Below are 17,986 nucleotides of genomic sequence, written 5' to 3'. Positions count from 1 at the left end.
AAGAAAGGAAGAAAGGAAGAAAGGAAGAAAGGAAGAAAGGAAGAAAGAAAGAAAGAAAGAAAGAAAGAAAGAAAGAAAGAAAGAAAGAAAGAAAGAATGCCTGACATTGTCTCTGAAGAGAAGAGCTGGGTATAGACTGTACTGAAAAGGCTTTTCCGTGGTACCTCTAGTCACTTCCCGCCTCGAGTCCCAAAGCCATCACTTATCCCCTTCAGAACAGCAGGAGAGTCATTTCTTTTTTCTTCCCTCTCCAGAAGAAGTAGAGAAGAAATAAACCTCGAATGATAAATTATGCACCACCTTTGTGTGGCTGCCTCTTGGCCAGACGGGAAATTTTTCTCCCGAAGCCTTTTGTTTCCAGCTTTGATCCCAGCATTGGATCCGCTCCGTTCAGCACTCCCTCGGCATGGAGGTGCAGGGAGTGCCGCCACAGGCCAAGTTCAAGCGGACTTCGAGTCACAGTCAGGTCTTCCATTAGCCACATCCCCTCCCCCTTCCAAACTGGAATCGTTCTTGAGGTTGAAAAGATCCCATTAAACATTTTCCAGAGGGCCTTACAGAGGACACATTATTTTGATGGATGCTGGGACTAAAGGAGGAGGATTTCTAAGTACAGGGAAATAATGGAGTTTGTTCTAATGGGTTTAAGAGATGCCCAGGGGCACCAAGTAAGTTCCTTCTCTGCAAATCAAAAACACAGAAGACCAGAAAATGGAGCCGAACAACTAACCGCCAGGAAGCGGGGAAACCGGGCTCTATTTTACTGCTGCTCTTGGTTACAGCCAACTTCAGGCTGCTTGGAAAAACAGCACACACACACATCACTGGCACAAACTTTACAGGAGAAAACAAAGAGACAACAGGGGTCAAACTGGGGGTGGTAAGCAGGAGAAGGACGCGAGGCTGGGTCCCCACCCCCTACCAGAGAGTCGGATCAATTATCCCTGAATACTAACAAGATTTCTGATTAAAGAACTGCTGCTATGCAATAGAAACAGAAAGCTCCAGCAGGCGGGAGGGGCTGTCAGGCACTAACAAAGAGACACAGAAGACTCTGCCCTGCCGGGCACCAGTAGCCAGGAGAGGGGGCTCCTCCACCCAAAGTCACCACTACGTCCACATCTCACTGCTAGCCAACATCATTCTGGAAACGGAACTTCACTGAGACACTATGGAACAGAGACCCAGGCACTACAACACACAACACAGTTGGAAGCTCTGAAGGATGCTTTGCTGGACAACAAATCTTGAAACACACTCATCACCACACTCCAGGGAACTGAATTCCATTCCCATCCTAACCCGTTCAGAGGACAGATCTGATGCTATCATCGTGACTTCAGGGAGTTGCTATTGACATATGACAGCTCAAGAAACAAGAGCCTACACTGTCTTTGGTCATACATTTTTCAGTAAAACTGCAGTTTGCAGTATGAACATTTAATACACACACAATATTATCCGTTAATCTTAAACGTTGGTGGACCTGCTGACTGGTGGTTACATGCAGAAAAATCTAATGACCTCAGAAGAGCCTCATGAAAAACAGAAGCTTCTGTTATTACTTTCCACAACCCAAAGTTGTGCTAGCATGCCTCTAGCAGGATCCTTAATTGTAACTCATAGCATCAGCATCAGGCTTCTGACTGCCCTATCCTACTCAATCCTGTCATTTCTTTGATATGAGGAGTTTTGGTCAGTTTTCAGCTTCCACAGTTCAGCAAGACCACAACATCCAGTTGCACAAACTCTTAGGAAAACCTATTTTCTTGCCTTTGCATAGTGAGTGTCCTTTTGTCTGGGCTCAAAGCAGTTGAGGGAGTTCTGCTCCTCACAGCAACACTGACTGGAGCTCAAGAGTCTCTCAGACTAAGTACACAAGACGGAACACTTCAACACTTAACAGGCAGAAGCAAAAAAAAGCAACTGGAAAGCTGAAAAACCTGAACATAAACTCACCCACAGGAGGACAGCAGCCAAATACTCCCAAGGTAACAGTCTCAGAGCAACCAGATACACAGAAAGAATAACCACAAGCCTTTGGTTTACAAGTCCCTGGATCCATAGTTACTGTTTTTATCTTCGGTACAAAGAGATGGAAATCTACACGGAAGACAGTACGGAAAGATTCAAGAAGCATTACAGTGCCCAGTCTTCACGCAGCACAGACAACAAAATCCTACAAAAGAGTATTGCCTAACGTAACAGCCATGTCAAAGAACAGCAGTGACTAAGATGCAAAAGCAAGAGCTGAACCATCAAGCTCATTAGGTTAATAGATGACAATTACAATTAGCGTTCTCTACTGTGATCTGTGTGAAATACAGACAACCAGCAAATACCGCACGCCAATCAATGGAGTGGGCTTGCTGCATGCCAGAGCTCCATCTCTGGATATTAGATCAGGTGGAGTCAGACATTCCCAAAGGATGATGGTCAGCTTAACTCTGTGTGTATATATCACCTCCTGATGTGAAACCTGCTGAGAGAACATCACAAATAACTACGCTGGAAATAACAGAGAACTAAAGAAACGAATTGTCCACTTTCAGGGCATGCATCTTTTGACAACACCTTACTTGTAATTCGCTTTTTCTGATGGAGAGTCAAGAAAATTTCTGCTGTTTTAAGAATTTTTTGGTCATCAGCAAAGGGAATGCAATTATTAAAAATGAGAAATAGACAAAAATCCCAATTAGCACAGGAATTCTATTAAGGTGGAGGACATGCACGCACTTAATGCATTTTTAAAACCTTGACTGGTTTTCAAGAAAACATCTCTTTATTAACTTTTACAAGTGTTATGAAGCATATATTCCCTTGTGTTGCATTATAGGGCAAATGGAGTTGGCCTTGGGCAAGACAATTTCCACTTCATTTCTCACATTTACAAAACAAGAATAATATTTGCCTATTTCACAAGAGCAAAGGAAAATTGAAGAGGGATATCAAAAGGCAGATCATTTTCATAGAACAAATTTTTAAATTATTTGTTAATGTTAATTTCACCAGAATCACAGGGCTTTTAGAAGTTGAAGTGTAATCGCTTCTGTTTCTTTTCTGAGTTAACACACATCAAGTACTGCTTTCAGGTTTGAACTACAAACAGCTGAATAATCTTCCTACACAACCACGTTTCATTTTGTAACAAACATACACATGGAGGAACATCTCCAAGTTTTCTGAAATTTTGTGGCCCACAAGAACAGAAAAGCTCTCCTCCAGATTCACAAGATGCTCTGGAAATGCAAATGTTTTATGTAAATAACCCTATTACTTTGGTTCCTGCATATACCTCCATATGAGGACGCAGGAAGTGATTCTTTCTTGCAAAAAGCAATGCTAAAGTACAGAACTAAAAGCATTTGAACAAGAAGATAAAAGAATGTTTCATCTACACTAAATAAATGAAATGATAATGTTGACTTCATATTGAAAAGGACTGTGCTCTATTTTCTACCATGGCTACCTTGTTTTACTTATGTGGAATTGTTTTGAATCAACAAAAAGTAGCCATTTAAAGAAAAACCCATACATATCCATAGAAAAACCCAACAATTTTCATTCTCTTGCAGCATCTTATTTTTCGTTTTATAGGTAGGGAACCTTACTTGGTGCCTATTACTGCACCACTCTGAAAACATGGTCAAGATAAATTCCATAATCACCATGAGATGAGAATATCATCCAATCTGATTGTCAGCAAACTCAAGTACTCTCAGAATAACCAGGAAACAGAGTTACTACCAGCTCTAAGCAGACACAAGGAATACAAGCATTTTGCATTTGGCTCAGAGCTGCAGAATCAGAAGTGGTGCCAACCGCAGGTAGAGGAGATCTTAACTCCCATGCAAACTATACTTCTACAGAGGCATCACATTAAGTCTGTGACTTGAATGTGTAGTCAAGATGTTCAGGGGAGTGAATTATTCTGGCATTATTCTTCTGGCAGAGCTCCAGGAGCTAGAACATCACCTAGACAGGTTCTGTGACATTCTGCACCTCTGCTCACACAGAGCATCAAACCTTCTAGCCCTCCTTCGTAATGATGAACTAGCAAAGCATGCCATTAACTCTCTCCCTCTACACCCGTTTTTACCCACGAGACACTTTTCCTAATGCTCACAATACTTGCAGATCTGCTTATTGTTCTGGCACAGATTTTTCCACTAACAGACGATCAAAGTTCAATCTTGCAGATTTGTTTGCTTTACCTGCACCTGCAGAGGTACAGCTGAAGATGACCAAGTACATTTCCTGTAATTTACCTGTTTGGCATTGTGAATTCTGTGCCTGTGGATGCTTTATGACAGTTAAGCTGTATACCAACCTCACAGGCACTTCTATGGAATGATGGAAATAAACCTCTGCAGATGCTAGCAGGTGGGAACTAGGAGCAGCAACTTGACATGAGTCCTGCATCTTCTCTGCCACCTCTATCCTGACACCTCCTTACCTTTTTCCTACATTCAAAGGAAAAAAATGTTGTTCAGGAATCATGCCCTTACATTTCTTCCCAGAATGGAAAAAGATGCTCGCTTCTGGAAGAAGTCAGAGCCAACCTTAAACGCACGTTCAGTTGACAAGACGATAGGGGAAAGGGCAGTGATGGGACAACTACTTGAAAGGGAGACAAAGTGCCATAAAAAGTGTTCTGAAGACATCAAGGCACAACCACCTATGAGCAAACCTGCACTTCACAAACAGACATCCCCCACATGGTTGTTAACAGCCCAGACACATTAACTAGGAGCACCTGGGTAACAGCCAAAATAAAACACATCCAGATCTGCATCCATGCTAAGACCTGCACTTTAGATCCTTCTCACTCCAGACTGCAGTTAAGCATCTATGATGGCACTTAGGAACTTACGAGCACTTTTGTTTCCAAAAAGCAGGTTTTCTGATACACAGGACTGCAGTCAGCCTCTCCAAGCTGCTTACGCACCTTCATCAAAACTGCCTGCAATTAAGTCTCTTGTTGGAAAAGAAATAATATTACTTGAAAGCCAAACCCCATGTGATTGTGCCCCAGAGGCAATACTTGTAGAACGATGGAGGTCAGCAGCGCTACTGCAAACGCTTCCTGTAATTTCAGAGAAGCATAAGAGGAAAAGGATGGGTGAAATTATACAGCAGCTGCTGGAAGACAGAGGGGAGGAAAGTGAGGTACACAGTTCCCCTCCCCCCAAAGCCTCCCAACTCTGTAGAAGCAGTTCCAAGAAGCGTTCAGATGCTTTCTCCATCGGGAGCACTTGTGAAATAAAATGCTAGCGCATGAGGAAGCAATCGCTTTCCAGTTGGTAGGGCAGCCATAAAGATAAGTTTTCACCGACGAGACTTCACGAAACTGCCGCCCCGCTCGCTAGGACTGCGGCCGATCCCTCCCCCGGCCCCGCCGCCTCTATTTTTGGTGCGCTCCAGCCCCGGCCGCGCCGCGCCGAGCGCAGCGGGAGCGCTCTCGGTGCCGGCCGAGGCAGGTAGCCCGGGGCGCCGCCGCGGAGCCGGGCTGCGCCTTTAAGGGGCCCGGCGTGGCGGGTGCGCGGCCGCATTCCTGCTGCGGAGCGGCGGCTGTCCCGACACGCCGGGCACGGCAGCCTCCGAGGCAACCTGCGCGCCCGCCCCGGCCCGGCGCGCCGCTCGCCCCGCGGGAACAAAGCCCGCGCCCGACACCGCCGAACTTCCGCGGGGAGCAGCGGCCGCGTGGGGCGGCGGTACCCTCCGGCTCCGCCTGGCCGGGGCAGCGCCGCGCCCGGGGACCCCCGTCCGGGCCGCCGCCGCCGGCTTCCCGCGAGGCGGGAGAAGGCGAGCGGTCCCGCGTCCGGCGGCGGGACGGGGCAGGGACAAAGCGCGGCGCCGGGCAAGGCTGCGGGGCGCGGGCAGGTGAGCGGCGCGAGGCGCTCCCGCGCGGGCGAAGCTCCCCGCGCCCAGCCGGGCGGGAGGCGCCGCGGCAGCCGCTTACCTCTGGCGCGGAGCAGCGCTCCCAGCAGCAGCAGCAGCAGCCGCGGAGGCGCGGGCGAGAGGCAGCCCCCGCCGCGCCGCCTCATGGTGGCAGCGCCCCGGCCCCGCGCCCGGACCGCCCGCAACCGCCTCCCGAGCTCCTCCTGGGCGCTACGCCCCGGTCCCGCGTCCCAGGCGCCTCCGCCCGCTCTCTCGCTCGCTCCCTCCGCAACCGCGGTGGCTCCGGGGTTGGGGGCTCGCTCCCCGCTCCGCCCGGCCCAGGCCCGGCCCCGGAGGAGGAGCCCCGCCGGGGCAGCCCCCGCCCCGCTCCCCCCCGGCGCTTCGCAAACTTTCCGCGCGGCGCGGGCGGCCTCGAGGCGGTGGCTGCGAGACCCGCGCCTTTCGCCGCCCCCGGTGTCGGCCCCTGCGGCGAGTCCCGCTCCCGGCGGCACCGCCCAGGAGCGTCGCTGCGAGCCGCCCGCCTCTCGCACGGCGATGGCTTCCCGACCTGCGCTACCGCAGAACCCCCAGTACCTGTCCCAGCCCCTTTTGCCACACGCCCCTCCGAAACCGAGAGCCTTCCTGCATCTCGCTCCCGAATTCTGTGCCCGATCGCACATGCTGCTATCTTCGAGAGCGCTCTCACCTGCCGTTTATAGCAGATCTTCTGATGAAGGCTTTTCCTTTATAGCTGCGATGGCTGAGGACAGCTGATGGTGTAAGAATCTGTTACCCCCAAAAAGGGCTCAGCTCAGAGTCTACGTGAGTAGAAATTAACACGTCAACAATCCTCTTACGTGCCTGCTGGTTTCTGCGTTACATTTAGAAGCAGACAGGCTCTCCCTGGCTGTTAAAGGCAGCTTTATGATCTTCTGTGGTAGGATTTGACGTTTTAATACACAGAGTTGGCAACGTGAGAAACCTTTGTTGAGTAATTAATCTCAGTTGCTTACAAAGTATTAATTTGGATGGATGGCTGATTCGGATACTCAAACTCTGGACCACAGGGGAAGATGGGAACTTTGTCAAATTGACACCAAAGGGGCAGCATTAGGAACGGTCTCATTTAAAGCCTTCACAAAGATGAATCCAGAGGAAACTACAATTATTCCCCTCCTTTAAAGAATCACAAGAGCAAGTAAACAGCACAGCATGCGATGGAGACATTTCTGCCATTCCTGTTAATTAAGTGTAAAATAGTGAAGACAAAAGATATTTTTAAAAATGTCAACAGAAAATTAAAGCGACAGCTCATTCTTAGTGAGCTCAATCTAAAGAAAAAAATAATAACCCAAAACAGCTTTGGTGGGAAGAACTCCCAAGAACAGGAACACCATAAGAAGCAAACCAAGCATAAATTCACAATATACAGCCCCAAATCAGAGGGCAGGTCAGAGTGGAAGCCTCTCTTTTTTATATGCTGAATCACTGCTTCAAGATGGGAACAGACCCATCCCATGTAATGAGTGTGACGGTACCTCCACTGTGGAGCTGAATCCTGCACATTTGATAGATAAAATGTACAAAATTGCCCAAGAGTTACAACTGGAAAAGATCGCCAAGAGCAAATGATTAAATGGAAAGATTAAAAAGCCTCTCTACACTAACTTGGATACAATGACACACGGAGCCACCAAGAGAATAAGCAATTAAACTAAGAGAAACAGCTCCAAGATGATTGTAGTGGAAGGTCTGGGTACAGAGGGTGAAGTTAAAGGTGATAAAATGCTACCACCACTCTGCAGTGGTTGACCAGCCACATGCCAAACCCCTGCACTACTGCATCCTCCTAAAAATACAGGGCAATACAGCCAAAATTCAAATAAAGCTGCAGTCTCTGCTGAGGCTGGATCCTCAGGTGGTATAAATCAGAGAAGGTCTGCTGACTTCAGGCTCACAGAAACTTATGAGACATTCAAAAACTAAAGTATTGCGCATGATAAAGCACAGACACAGGGCCCAGAACTTCCTGATAATTATATATTTAGCCCATGGAACAGTTTTCAGTAGTTGAGAGGAGTGTTTTCACAAGTTTGAAATAAAGGCCTCTCAAAAAATATTGTCATAAACACAAGCAAGTTTAGAAAAGTTGCTAAATACTGCTAGTAAGATTGAGCTCAGTGTTTAGAATGTGTATCTTTCAAGCCAGGTAGGTTTTAGAGAGACAGTGTAGGTATCAATATGCATTTTAATCCATGCACAAGGTGTGTATTTGCTTTTACCCATGGCTACAAGGAACATTACATAACTTGTAATAACATATAGATCACTGGTAAGTGATATATACCTTAAGTATTGTAATAAAAATGAGAAATAAATAAAGTATAATTAATGATTAATTGACAATACACTTAATCAAATAAAACAGGTATTATAAAGTCAACAGGGAGAAGGTTATAATCATTGTAATCATATCACAATTTCTACCCTCAAAAATTACAAAATTAAATAAATTGAATGGGAGAAGTTCACTCTGAAAATGATGGTAACTTATATTATTTCACAGTAAAAGCAACTCTGTCAGGAAAGCAGAACTAATACTAGAAGAAGAAAGGAATCAGGTAGGATTATTAGAGAAAATATACTTTTATTTTTAAACCACAAAGGCTTGAATAAGAAGTAGAAAAAAAACATGATGGGTACTTTTGCTTTTATCTTTCAAATCTTTCCCCCAGGGATCAGTACTGGGACCCATCTTGTTTAATATCTTTATTGACGACCTAGATGAGGGGATTGAGCGTACCCTTGGTACACCAGTGATGCAGATGACACCAAGCTGGGAGGTGGTGTCCATCTGCCTGAGGGTGGGGAGGCCCTTCAGAGGGACCTAGATAAGCTGGATCGCTGGGCTGAGTTTCAACAAGGCCAAGTGCCAGGTCCTGCACTTTGGCCACAACAACCCCAGGCAGTGCTACAGGCTTGGGGCTGAGTGGCTGGATGACTGTGAAGAGGAAAGGGACCTGGGGATGATGGCTTGTGCTCTGCTGAACATGAGCCAGCAGTGTGCCTGGGTGGCCAAGAGAGCCAGTGGAGTCGCTGTCCCTGGCAGTGTTCAAGAGGTGCCTGGATGAGGAGCTATGAGATATGGTTTAGTAGTTAGTGGGTAGTAATAGTGATAGGAGGACAGTTGGATTAGATGATCCTGTAGGTCATTTCCAAACTTGTGATTCCATGATTCAAATGCCCTTCCTTGGGAAGATGTTTCTCCACACCTCAAGTCCCCTAGAAGAAATCTTCTAGAAGAAAGTTTCCCAGCAAAAACTTTCACTGTAGCTTAGTTAAGCTCACAAAGGCTAGCAAAAGTCATGTTTAAAGTATTTAAGATAATATGAATTAACTTAATAGGAGCAAAATGCATTTGTGCCAGACTAGGCTCCTTTTCATAAGCATTGTTAAGTATTGGTAAGCAGCAGGCTCTGGACCCAGTAAATGCTGTCCAGCTTTTGACAGTGTCTCACAGTACATTTTCATGTAATCATATTTTAAATAAAACTAGCAAAAGGCTTGCAGGCATTTGATAGAAGAAAGCCATAGTGGTCATCAGTGGTTATTTACCAAATTCAATACTTCAGTTGGTACCTTTCAAGGCTTGTTTTAAGCCCTGTTTTGTTCTGTATGTTCTCTGACTGCTTAGGCAATGCAATGTTTATACTTGAAAAATCCATACTAACAACACCTGATAATCTCAAAACAATGGCTGTGGGGATGCAAACACTAGGAAGGATGAAATCAGATCTCAAATGCTATCAGCAGTTGGACAGACTGTCCAAAAATTAACAAGGAAAAACAGTAATGACAAACATGAAATATTATTCTGAAAGTCAACATAAAATATGAATTCCTGACAGAGGAGAAATACAGCAAAAACACATATTAAGGCTATATTTATAACAAACAATATAAATCAACAGTGCAATGCTGCTGCCAAAAATGTGTTTCATTCTGGAATGTATTAAAAGGTGTGTCTAGCAAAACAATTTGTTTCATTTCTAAACTTTGCAGGGTATGAAGCCCCAAGTGGCATTCCATGTTCAGCCAAGACCAGACACCTTCAAATTTTAAGCAGAGATGAAGAGAAACAAGAAAATAACAATAAGTTTATAAAACAAACCCTATAAGGAAAGACTGAAGAAATTCAATTAGCCTAGTCAAGAAAATAAAAGCTCCAAGTAGACACAGCTTTCTGATACATAAAAGCTCGTTACAGAGATGTTGATCAGCTATCCTCTGTGGTTCCTGTAGAAAGGCATGAAAGAGTCAACTTGATTTGTGACAAGAAATACTTAAGAGATTTTGCCAATCAGCATTCCAACTAAGCATTTCTAAACACTAGAACTGACCGTCGAGGGGCTCTGTGGAATCTCTTCTGCTGAAATTGTTTAAGAACAAAGTTTGATCAGCTTGTGGGTACTAGCCTTGATATAACTAAGTCTTGATGCAGTACAGGCTGGACCAGGTGATCTTTTGTGACACCTTACAAACCTCCAGTTCAACAATGGATATAATTCTGAAAAGGGAAAGTTCATTACAAAGCCTGCATTTTTGTTGTTCAAATTCTGCGTTAGTGAGCTTTCTTAACTAAGCAGAAAATCCAGGAAAAAAGCAAGCAGGAAAAAAAGCGAGGTTTCCTACAGAGCTCTGGGTTCAACATAAAAATCGCAGGTTTGGTGTCATCAGATTATGGGATTTTTCCAACTGCTCTTTTAATATCTGTCATTATTCTACTGCTATATTATCCACATCAAGCTCCCTTTTCAATATCACCACTGAACCAAAGATGCTGTAACTTGGTATGCCAGTTCAGCCAAAACTAAAGATCCTACCCATATATATAGAAAGATGCTCATAGACTGTTTGGCCTCAGAATTCACTACTGGATGTAAAAAGAGACTGTTGGATTTTCCAAAGAGCTGAGAGGCCCACAGCTTTCACAGCTGGTGACCTAGTTTGTAAATGATGGTCTCTGTGTTAAATACATTAAATGAAAATTTAGCATTGATTTATATTTTATGCTATGCTAACACTTTCCCTTGTTGCCTTCCCTGAAGTTTTTTTTAAGCAGTGACACCACTACTTTGACCTCAAATGTACTCTTAGATATCATCAATATTCAAGTCCTTCAGTACTGTTCTTTACATTGTTTCTCAAGTTAAAGCCCACTTGTTCTTGAGAAAACAGGAATGTGTTGCCTTCTGTTATGTTACTGTGATTGTTTTCATTTATGACACATAATATATTATATATTTATTATATTATTATATAATAAATGAAATTAACAATTCAGAGCTTGTATTACTTCATTTTTCTCCCCCTTTTGTTCATTTGCTGCCTTAAAAACAGTAACATCTCAATTTATTTGGAGGAAATCTGTGATCATCTCACAGACCACAATTCTACTTTGTGGTACATAACAACAAAACTAAGGAAGATTACAATAAATGTCTACACTTAAAAACTGAGATATGAAGAATCCTACAAAAGCAGCTTTGTACTGTAATGATCAAAGTACAGATTCATCTGAAAACCCATTTATATATCTATTGTCAGGGGAAAGGAGGGGAGACAACAACAAAACAAGTTGACTCTAGCTAGGGAGAAAGAAAACCAAACAACAAACTAAACCTTTCGTCATGTTTTCTGATAGGAACTCTTCCTGGGTGTCCTGCAAGCTGGTTCTGCTCTCTCTTGCCGGTTCCCTTACATCTTCTATGTAAAAATAATGCAAATGCACCCTCTACTACTCCTGATTGGACTCCTCCCTGCAGTGAAATGGCAATTACCCAGGCCTTGCACAATGCCTGCATTGCAAAGGTAACCTATGGCCTAGCTTTAGGAAGAGCACAGTTTAATACCTTAATACTGGCACAGGAATTTTAAATAAATAAATAAATAAATAAGGAAGATCATGAAAGGAAAATGTTCTGTTGAAAGCTACCAGCAGAAGAATTCAGTTTGAAGGCAGAAGCCTAGCAACTTTTCTTCTCCGAACACTTTCAGAACAGATAAGCAACAAGTTGTGCCTCCTAAATAAATTTTTGCAGGCATTGAGAAGCATTTTCCAAAGAATTGAGGACCTGTGCCTTTCTCTGAAGCTCTTAATGTGGTTTGTAATCAATAATTTCTATGTTCAGGTAAAAAGTTTGTAGTGGAACTCAATCACACAACTGGAAAGAAAGGTGACCTTATGCTCAGAATATCTGATAGGCTGACTTCTCCTTCTCAAAAGGATAGGGTATCTGAATCAGGCCTGCAAGAGAAACAAGGAGTTATAGGAACAGATGTGAAAAACACAAACATATCCCTTTCAGCTCATAAATGTTTCTTGTTTACAGTATCCCAGCCACTATGGAGATGAGTGACATGTAAAAATGCAGACAGACAGATAAAGAATGTTTTCTTTCTTGAAGATGATTCAGTTCTTACTCTTCATTGGCATGATGGGTTAGGCAAGTACCGCCAGCATGCACAAGCCTTGAGTCTTCCTGATAAGAGATGTCAACCATCTGCTTTCCTATCAGGTGGCTGAATCAGAGACGCCTCTTAACACCTCTCCCTCTCTCATATTACCTCTTGATAGGTGTGAATCAGGGAACAAATTAATTGCTTCTTATCTACATTAAGTGAGACCTGAATAAAGGCATAGATGGCAGCAAGATCCAAAGTTGCACACACACCATGCGAGTCTGAAATCAGCTGCTTAAACATCCACACACACACATCCAGCATCCCTTCTAGTCATATACACTTGTGCTCATGTCATTGCAGTTTTAGCATACTTAAATGTTACATTTTTAATCCTGTCAAACTAAGAGTAATATACGGAGAATTCAACGTAATGTGGGGTTGCGTCTTGCATTTCCATTTGTGCTTCAGTTTAGGTCAGAAGAGTTGATAGAAGCTTAATCAAGGACAACCATAAACCCATGATTTTAATTCACAGCACAAAGTTTGTAAGAGAAACTGCAGGTTTCTGCTTCACATAACTTAGAACATACTGATTATGCTTGGTAAATACCAGAAATGTACTCCAGTTGCAGAGTTTGAGGGAAACTAATCCATACCCAAACTTCATCATTGTTCAGGAAGAACTCTGATCACATTAACAGTATGTAAACTTTAATGCATAAAGTGTTAGAATATTAAGGACAGTTTCTTACCATCTTCCACGTAAGTCATTCTGAAAGTAACACCACCTATTAATTTACATGGACACCACACAGAGCACAATAACACTATTCAATGGAGTCAATTCTCAGCTATAAAACACCATTTTTTGGCACGGTCAACACTATTAGCTATGTATTTTCATCAGCAATGAACAAGAGCCTGCACACCATGCTTATAAATATCCAAATGGCTGTCTGGGACTCCACTTAGTCTTTCATGTCACTGTGGCCACTGCTGAAAGACACCACCCACCACCTCACTGTGCTCACATTCACTGTTTGGTTTCTGCAAAATGAAAGAGTACTGTGGGCACCTGCAGCTCAAAAAGCAAGTGGTATCCTGTGCTCCATCTGAAGAGAGGTGGCCGGCAGGGACAGGGAAATGATTGTCCCCTCTACTCTCTTGTGAGGCCCCATCTGGAGTACTGTGTTCAGGTCTGGAGCCTCCATTACAAGACAAAGAACTGATGGAGAGAGTCCAGAGGAGAGACACAAAGATGATCAGTGGACTGGAGCACCTCCCCTACAAAGACAGGCTGAGGGAGCTGGACTTGTTCAGCTTGGAGAAAAGGCGGCTGTGAGGTGATCTCACTTCAGCCATTACCTAAAGGGAGCCTCTAAACAGGAGGGGAATCAACTCTTTGAAAGGGTTGATAACAGCAGGACAAGGGAAAATGGTTTTAAGTTGAAGGGAGAGAAGATTCAGGTTGGATGTCAGGGGGAAGTTCTTTACAGAGAGAGTGGTGAGGTGCTGGAACAGCTGCCCAGAGAGGTTGTGGATGCCCCATCCCTGGAGGTGTTCAAGGCCAGGTTGGATGGGGCCCTGGGTAGCCTGGTCTGGTATTAAATGGGGAGGTTGGTGGCCCTGCATGTGGCAGGGGGGTTGGAGATTCATGATCCTTGGGGTCCCTTCCAACCCAGGCCATTCTGTGATTCTGTCTCCATAAACATTCAGCAAGCACCAGTGCATGCCATTCCATCCCCCCCCCATGTGGATTAATTCAGTGACACACCTTTGCTTCATATGCACTTCCACGTCTGAAGCCATTTTGTCAGATTGTCCCTCTGCTGCCAGCTGTCACACAGCACCAACATGTAATGGGATACTGGTGGGAAGGTTCAGCCCCTACTGCTGTACCACCAACATCCACCTCTGATATTGTGAGCCAACAGAATATAATAGCAGGCACTACTTTCAGTGTGGCCCTCACACTATCAGTTTCAAATGGGGAACGATGACTTTAATTTACTTTAGAAACCAACATGATTAAGTCAGCAAGTCAAAAGAGAATTTTAAATACATAAACCTTAATATCTTAATTTGCTCTTTCATTCTCCTTTGGCCTATTTTTCCCCTCAGTAAGCAATTTACATATCACCCTTCCCATCCCCTGCCTACTGCTTCTCAATATCTCTTTAAATTCTCCAACCACTGTGATCTTCTGGTCTCTGACTTCTCTTCTAGTGACTCCACAAAGATGTCACTCCTGAAAACACCCCAAATATTATGTGACAGAAGGGAAACAACATTCTCCACCCTGTCTTCTTATATGCCAGTTATTCACAAAGTAGTACAAGTGTGTGCTTTCAATTAAAATCCTTCTTCAGCTCTCAAAGCTGAGATATTCTGTAGTGGCCTCTCACAACCACCCTAATAAATACTCAGGATCTCTCTTAGATATCTAACAAGCAGAAATCAGGATTGCTTTGCAAGAATTTCACAATTTTAATGAATCTGTAAATTTCTCTTCCTTCTGTTTTTCCCCCTTGTTCCATCGTTTGCTTTTCCCTGTAGATTTTATAAGATAGAATACTTCCAGACTGTTTTGAATGTGCTAAGTCTCTGTGCTGCACAGGAATTTATGTCCCTCTCCCATATGAGCTGGCCGGTACAGCTGTCAGAGATACTACTTGCTTCTAGAGCTGAAGCAAACAGTTTACTCCCACGCAGACCTGCCCATTTTCTTCCACACGCACACACACACACAGCTTCATTTACTTCTTCTATCACACAGACACCTGGTCTAATCAACAACACAGTCCAGATGCCTCAGTTTGCAAGGAACATTCGATGAATAAAAAGAATGAAAATTGCAGGCCTTTTTGAGTTACCCCCCAGGATGAGCTAAGCCTTGGCTGTCAGAAATGTTTCCCATGCCAGAATTTCATAGAGATATTTATTTTTACCAGGCATATTGGACTTTTTTTGTTTGGCATGAGAGATCCTGCAAACTCTGCCAGAAACGGCTGTTTTTCTTCTCTGCATCATTAGTGAGGCAGCATTCCAGCTTAGAAGGGTCACTTGCTTGGTACTTAAGTATTTTTAAAGATGTCCTTTCCTTCTTGAAGAGATAATGGGAACAAAAGCTGAAGGAGAGTCTGTCTCCAGCTTGACATTACAAAAACACAACAAAAACAGATTTGCTTGCTAACACTGAGCTCAAAAACAACCAGAGCTTGGCCAATGTATTTGCTAGACATTGCAACTGTGGCATATGACTTACAACTACCCTTGATTTTAAAAGTGAAGATCCAGCCTCAATAAGTCACAGAGACTGTCACAATCATGTTCCCTCCTCACACACAGATCACCTACAATTTAGAACTACTCCCATGACTAAGGAGTAGAATAATGTTCCTTGTTTTTTTTTCTCCCCCATAAGAACTTATATTTTGAATGTAATGATCTGTGAACTCAAGCTTTATCCACAGGTGAACATGAAGTTTATTGACATACAGACTTCCAAATTAGATCAGACCTGTGGTTTCTTTCCTTTCATTCATCATTTAAAAGGGGCAAAATAAAACCTCTCTGCAACCCAGATTGCAGTGTAGGTAAGCAATAATAAAGAAGAAATTAATTATGATTGTACAATATTCACAGTATGGTTTCCTGCATGCTTATGACACCTAACCAGTTAAGTAAGTGTATACTCGACTTCAGAGTTCCAGATACAAGTGCCAAATTGAAGTCCATTAATGGTACAAATGATGGCTCCTTGAGAGAGCTGCTGCTGTCATCAAGTCCTATCATTAGCTGGGAAATACTCATTTCCAAACTTCATTCTGTGGCAGATGCTAGCAGAGAGAAACTTCATGAATCTCATTTCTCTAAAGCCTGTTGACCTTAAGAAACAATCTACGTCCCATCTGTTTGCCTATGTTTTACCCACAGAAATAAATTAGTATTAATACTGAATTATTAGAGGGAAAAAAAAAAAAAAGATTGCTTTGTTAAGCTAAGCCTTTGGTTTGCTGCTTGTTAATGAGGTAACAGTTCATTCAGTTTGGGAAGGCTCAGATCAAGATAAACATGGGGAGTACTGCAGCTTTCTCCGTAAATGTCTCAAGGAATCAACAATATGAAAACACAGATTTCCTCTATAATTTCACTGTAACTTTGGCTGACCTTCTAATTTAAGATAACCATATTCTTAGCATGTGTTTAGAGAGTTTGATCATAGTTCATAAATACAATTACTAAATCAAAAATTTATTGGAGGTTTTCATGGTTTTGAAAGTGACTCATAAATGAATCATCAGCTGTGGCACCATTGATTTTTTAAAATGTCTTGCATAATAGAACACTAATTCACAGCATTTCCAATTAATTACATGGAGAATAGCATGTGAAGTTTTTACTCCCCACTCATTCAGTTCACTCTCCACAAAACTTCTCTGCTATGGCGCTTAATATAATAGATCAAAAATTGACACTTGTTTGTTTCACCCAGTATCCGATTTGTTTTCCAGGTGTTCTTGGATAAACATTTTGTTATCCCACTAGTAATTTTGCTCGTGTGCCCATTTTGTTAATCTACGGGCAAATGCATCAGAGGCATCAAAAAATACAAAGCATCACTAAATACCCAAAAGCTAATTCCTGGGCAATAGAAGTACTTAGCTAGTTCTTAAAATAGGACAATGCTACAGACACTCAAAAGATAAGCAAAAAAGGCTAGAGAGTTTTCTACTGTTTCTTGTAAAACTCACTCACACGCATAGAAGTCAGATGTGGGACAAGACTGAAGACTCCTCACAGCTTAGTTCTTAACATGCTGCAGTAGTAAGCCTTAAAGCAATACAGTCTCCAACTGCCTCCTTCAGAAAAAAAATAAAAGGGAAAGTTAAGTTTCCTGCCTCCGATACTTCTAGGCTTTAATGTAATCACTTTAGCAGTAATTGTTATAATTCTAAGCAAATAAAATATTTTGTCCCCAGGAAAAAAAAAAAAAATAATAGAAGCCAGACAAAATGACTCAGCCTGTTTAAATGGGGGTATATCCTCTGGCATTTGATGCTTAATATCTAGTCCTGTTTATTATTCTATATAATATCCTCTCTGAAAGAGGGGCTGTTTCTCAGGAGAACTTTGGCTAATAAAAATATTTCAGATCAACTTTGGTGGTATTTAGAATAATGAACATAAGACCAGAAAGGATTAAGCTACACAATTAATATAGCGGGCTCAAAGTACGTGGGAATGGAAGAGAATAGAAACACAATCTAAACTACATTGCTTAGAAACTTACAAAGCTGATACAGGAAAGATTTTTCCTGTCCATGCATCAAAATTCAACAAAGAAATCGTAGCATTAAAGAAAAATTTGAACTATACCACTGGTTATTTTCAAACTTGTGGTCACAAGGACTCTTTAATAATTACACTAGCCCAGTTTCGATTTCTGAAAGCCTACTTAAACCAGACTTTGAGGGGAGTTAAGATAAATAAAATCCAGTGCTGGTAGACAAAACTTAGCAAATTTAGTTTAAAAAATGTAATTTAAAAGATTCCAGGGTGGATGGTAATCCTGAGAGTCTACTGCATACTCTTGCCCTGAAGTGAGATCTGGACTCCTGATCATCTCCCAAGGGGTTAC

At 42.9% G+C, this 17,986-nt stretch overlaps 1 protein-coding gene across 1 annotated transcript in view; it reads right to left on the bottom strand.

The window, feature by feature from the left end:
* LRP4 (LDL receptor related protein 4) overlaps positions 1–6,560 on the bottom strand; it is a 77,674-nt gene extending 71,114 nt beyond the window's left edge. The window contains exon 1 of the mRNA XM_042862369.1: positions 5,963–6,560. Within this exon, the coding sequence (XP_042718303.1) occupies positions 5,963–6,560 (598 nt within the window). The remainder of the gene's footprint in view (positions 1–5,962) is intronic.
* Between the last annotated feature and the right edge of the window lie 11,426 nt (positions 6,561–17,986).

This window comes from Lagopus leucura, unplaced genomic scaffold (assembly GCF_019238085.1).
Source record: "Lagopus leucura isolate 7727_CA_CO unplaced genomic scaffold, USGS_WTPT01 Super-Scaffold_1, whole genome shotgun sequence".
NCBI lineage: Eukaryota > Metazoa > Chordata > Aves > Galliformes > Phasianidae > Lagopus > Lagopus leucura.
Note: the sequence above shows the minus strand (reverse complement) of the source record. Positions and strands in the feature narration are given on the sequence as shown.